General features: G+C 39.0%; 1 protein-coding gene across 1 annotated transcript; it reads left to right on the forward strand.

The window, feature by feature from the left end:
• Positions 1–933: 933 nt before the first annotated feature.
• LOC116405423 (E3 ubiquitin-protein ligase UPL6-like) lies at positions 934–2,660 on the forward strand. The gene is made up of 5 exons (XM_031889446.1): positions 934–1,049; positions 1,173–1,313; positions 1,501–1,626; positions 1,875–1,973; positions 2,318–2,660. The coding sequence occupies exons 2-5, from the start codon at positions 1,278–1,280 to the stop codon at positions 2,387–2,389; spliced, it is 333 nt and encodes a 110-aa protein (XP_031745306.1). The 5' UTR covers positions 934–1,049; positions 1,173–1,277; the 3' UTR covers positions 2,390–2,660.
• The last annotated feature ends 2,744 nt before the right edge of the window (positions 2,661–5,404 follow it).

The raw sequence follows: 5,404 nt of genomic DNA on the forward strand, positions 1-5,404 counted from the left end.
ATCATGTAATTCTGCTCGAATGCCGGATATTTCTTGATCTACCATTTCCAACTTTTCCTCAATTCGCTTTTGAGCCATGATATAGAACTTCACAGATTCGATTTCTCCGATACCAAAATGATAGAACACCAAATAGTGTGTTCTACTAATTTATTAATCAGCCAAACATGTTCTAACACAGTCTTGAAAACAAAGTACTCGACAATTTGGAAGACAGAAAGCCCTAGAAGAGTGAATATCACGCTTTGGAGAATGCGAAATGGACTATGAACTGTGCAGAAGTTTTGCAAATGAAACCTCCCTTTCTCAGTTTATCTCCTCATGTTTGTCCCTTGTGTTTGCATGCTTTAGAAGATTTACATCATATTTTCTTCTCCTGCCTACATGCAAAGAAGTGTTGGTTTTGGCTTACTTGGCTATCTTCATTTGAATTGGGTTTTCGACTATAGATTTAGGAGAACGCGGTCCAGCTTATTTCATGTCCCATTCTCAAGAAGAAACCAAGATTGATTTGGTTAAATGCAGTAAAGGCCATTTTACCAGAAATTTGGTTTGAACATAATCAACTAACAATTTAACTGATCTCAACTGCTCATGAAGAATGAAACCAGCCCATCCCTGGAAGTTAGAGTTGCTCACTGTTTCAACAATAATCTGATTAGAATCACTGGACACCAACCAGCTGTTACAAAACCGAAAAGGAGAGGGACCCCAAAGAAAAGAACCAGCCTCCAAGAATAAAGGAAAGTGATCCGAGAAGATGCGTGCTTTTCGAGAAACCCGAGAATTTTCAAAACAAATATCCCACATCTGATTTATGAAGAATCAGTCTAATAATGATCTTCAAGGAGAATTACCGTCTCTAGACCAAGTGAACCTTCCATTTTGCAATGGAATTTCCATGAGAGAAACCACTATCTGATCGTAATTCTAATTATTTACTTGGCCTTGTTTCTTTGTAGGCAGTGATAGAAAATACCAGAGCAAATGATATACACAAGCGAGTTCCCTTTTTAGTACCGTTTACTAGCAGGGTTAAGATTTTCACTGTAAGCAAGTTATTTTTTTGGTTTCCTTATCCACAATATTGAATTTCTTGGATGACTGTTAGTTATAGAAATATGTAAGATATTTTTTATTTATGGTTACTTTCTCTATAACTCATTTCACAGACACAACTAGCAGCAGCTAGGCAAAGGAATGGATCTCTTGCTGTTTTTGCCAGAAACCGGTTTAGAATTCGACGAAATCATATATTGGAAGATGCTTTCAGTCAGATGAGTGCATTGTCTGAAGTTGATCTTCGAGGATCGGTAATTTCAGACTTCCATGATTTATGAAAAATGAAATTGTTATCTTACTTTTTTCTATCTTTTTCTTTGCCCTCGTGAAAACGACCCCTTCCCTCTTCTGCATCCTATAGTTGCAGAGTTACTTGTAATTGTTTATTAGTTTTTTCTTGTTTGTGTTGGGTCAATTGCTTCACTTTTCTGCATGCAGATACGTGTGTCTTTTGTTAATGAATTTGGAGTTGAGGAGGCAGGAATTGATGGTGGTGGTATTTTTAAAGATGTCATGGAGAACATTACACGGGCAGCCTTTGACGTGCAGTATGGTTTATTTAAGGTTATCACGACATTCCTTATTATTAGCATGGCATGGCTTTGTTAATCCTGTAGTATTATTGGATAACATGAAGCGTGATGAGACAGCCATAGTTGTTTGAAATCGCTTTTCAAAATAAAAATAGTTGTGAGATCACATTTCAATATAAAAATTGGTTGCTTGAAATCTATTTCATAAAATTTCAGTAATATGTGGGTATGTATTGTTCATTTTTTCTAATATAAGTTATTTTCTGCTTGGTAATCCAGCAAATTGCTGACCATTTGCTCTACCCCAATCCTGGTTCGGGAATGATACATGAGCAACATCTCCAGTTTTTCCATTTCCTCGAAGTTCTTTTGGCAAAGGTATGGCCATAATTCCCAATCATACATGGAATTTACTTTGGTTGATTAGTTTTTTCTTTTTTTGGATAAGGATATCCTGGTCTTGGCCTTATCATGGAAGATTCTTATATATCTTTCACCCCATACTTTGGTTGAATTTTGGAACATCAATGAATCGCCTGACATTCATAAATACAATGTCATAATTTGAAATCTGCTGTCTTCCTACATTATGCATGTTTTTCTGTTATTGAAGTTGCTGCCCGGTTGTGCTAAAAGTTCTCAAGCAGTCATGCTAAAAGATCTCAATCACATTAAATGATTTTTGACAGGATGTTGTTGTTGTCTTACCCTTCTTCCTGTAGGTCATGTTTGAAGGAATTCTTGTTGATATACTTTTTGCAACATTCTTCTTGAGCAAGTTAAAACAGAAGTAAGGTTTTTAAAGATTTACTGTCTTACTGTTTTGTATTTTGTGCTGATCCACTAATCGTAGTATTGATGGTCATGACAATGACTAGTTGCAAGTTACTTGAATTTTTAGGGTTCTAAAAATCTTACATTTTATTATGGGTGCACTGCCTACTAATGAGATTGTCAATTGCTAACTTCCAAATGTTGAATTTGGGATTTCCATGCTACATTCACTTTCTTGATCTGCAATTACAGAGCTACTCTATACTGGAATAAAGTCTCATCTGAACTGTACATTGCTTTTGATGCTGTAATTGCAAAGCTAGGAAATCTTTATGTATAATGCCTTTTTTTTTATCATTTATTAATGAAAATGAGAAGCCTTTTTATAAGCTGGAGATTACAAGAGTTGTTAAACTAACTTGGGGTTGAGTTAGTTTACTTATAACTAACTCAAGATACAAAATTGTTAATTCAAATAACTAATCCTAAACTATAAAAATGGTAATTCAAACACCTCCTCTAGGATAAAACTCAAGAAACATAAAGAAGGGGGATGTTCTACATTAGCTTTTGTCAAGGCTTTAGCCAAAATTTTATTTATCAACTGTGGGGGAGGATTTGAGAGCTCCCCAATCTCTACACACTTCTCTAATGAGAGTCTATACCAAAATCAAGATACCCATACCCTCCCACTCAAGAAACTTAAGTAATTGCTTAGAGAAATAACAAAATACTTGGCCCCACTCTAACAAACACATTCCTAAGGGCCCACACAAATAGAAAAATATCAACTAACTCTCAATCATTCTTTCTTCTTCCTATTCTTGTCTCTACGGGAATACACCTTTACTATGGGAGGTCTATCATTACCCGCCCCCCAAATAGCCACCTTGTCCTCAAGGTGGAATTCAGGAAACTGTTTCTTGAATAAGAGCAGCTTGTTCCCACGTTGCACTTTCAAGTGTCCCCTCACTCCAACGGATCAAAACTTCTAAGTTGTCCTCCTTTTCTATTGTTTTGCGAACTCCCAATACTTCTACCGGAGACACTTGCATAGACAAATCAGCAGCCAAATCTTTTGAAATTGGGAATAATGGCCTGTTTGAACCCACGACCTTGCGAAGAACAGAAACATGAAAGACCGGGTGTATAAGCGATTCCTTGGGAAGGGCCAAACGGTATGCAACGAAACGAATTCGTGCCACGATCATAAATGAACCAATGAATCTTGGGGCCAATTTGGAGTGCTTAAAACGGCTGAGAGAGGACTGTCGGTAAGGGCGTAACTTCACATAAACCCAATCATGAACCTCAAACTGCACCTCCCGTCTTTTAGCATTAGCATATTTGACCATTCGCTGCTGTGCTTTCAGTAAATTGGCCTTCAAAACGCCCAAAATTTCATCTCTTTCTTTCATCAAATGGTCTACTTCATCATTCACCCGGCTCGAGCCCTTCACATATGGTAATATAGAGGGGGGTGGTCGCCCAGAGAGGGCCTCGAAGGGGGTCATCAATGTGGCTGTACGGACTGTTGTATTATAGCTCAATTCAGCCCAAGCTAGCCATTTAACCCATTGTTTAGGTGTGTTCATAGAAAAATACCCTAGATACGTCTCCACCCCTCGATTGACAACTTCCGTTTGACCATCTGTTTGGGGGTGGTAAGTGGTGCTTCGTCTCAACTGAGTTTCCAACAACCTCCACAACTCTTCCCATAATAGACTTGTGAAAATACGATCACGATCCGCCACTATACTTCAGGGGCATCCATGCCAAACGAATAATCTCTCGCATAAAAACAGCAGCAACCACTTTTGCACCAAATGGATGTTTCAAGGGGATGAAATGTGCATACTTGGAAAGAAGATCCGCAACTACCAATATAACATCATAACCCTCGGATTTGGGGAGGCCCTCAATAAAATCCATACTAATATCTTCCCACACACGGTCCGGAATGGGTAATGCTTGAAGAAAACCAGCCGGAGTTAAAGACAAGTATTTGGCTTGTTGACACACGGAACATTCAGCAACATAGGTGCGGATATGGGCTGTCATACCTCGCCAATATACCTCCCTTGCTAGCCTTTGATATGTTTTCAATGCACCATGATGTCCCCCTATTTGGCTGTTATGGAATTCAGCTAATAATAAAGTAATATCAGGTGAATCCTCCTCCTTGTAGCGAATATCCCTCTGGAGCTTGTTGTCCATTTATCAAGGATAGTCGAATATTGTTAAGAGATTCATTTCCAGCCACTTGATCGATGAAAACTGAAGGGTTTAGCCCGCCCACAATACTTACGAGGCCCAATTCAAATACCGGTGGTAATCTCTATAAGGCATCGGCCGCTTTGTTTTCCAATCCTTTCTTGTACTCAATCACAAAATCATACCCCAATAGTTTAGCGATCCATCTCTGATATTCTCCCCCGATAGCCCGTTGTTCAAGAAGAAACTTCAAACTTTTCTGATCTGTACGCACCACAAAAGGCTTACCCAATAGATATGGTCGCCATTTTTGAACAGCCAGCACTATTGCCATAAGCTCCCGTTCATAAACAGCCTTAAACCTATGGGTAATAGGTAAAGCTTGACTGAAAAAGGCCACTGGTCGTTGATTTTGCATTAGGACAGCCCCAATACCCACACCCGAAGCATCAGTTTCCAGCACAAAACTTTGTGAAAAATCAGGAATACCTAGCATCGGGACAGACATCATTGCTGACTTTTAACTGCTGAAATGCGTTCTCGATCGTCTCATTCCACTTAAAGTTACCTTTTTTTAACAGTTGTGTCAAGGGGGGCAGCACAATAGAACCGTAGTTTGCAACAAATTTCCGATAATACCCCGTTAGCCCCAAAAAACCCACCTAGCTCCTTCACGTTCTTGGGTGCTGGCCATTTAACCATCGCTTCTATTTTTGTTGGATCCGCTGCCACCCCCTCTGAAGAAATAACATGGCCCAAGTATTCAATTTTGTCAACCGCAAATTGGCATTTTTTAAAGCTGGCTACCAGTTGATGAGCTA

The sequence above is a fragment of the Cucumis sativus genome, unplaced genomic scaffold, assembly GCF_000004075.3.
Source record: "Cucumis sativus cultivar 9930 unplaced genomic scaffold, Cucumber_9930_V3 scaffold100, whole genome shotgun sequence".
Lineage (NCBI taxonomy): Eukaryota > Viridiplantae > Streptophyta > Magnoliopsida > Cucurbitales > Cucurbitaceae > Cucumis > Cucumis sativus.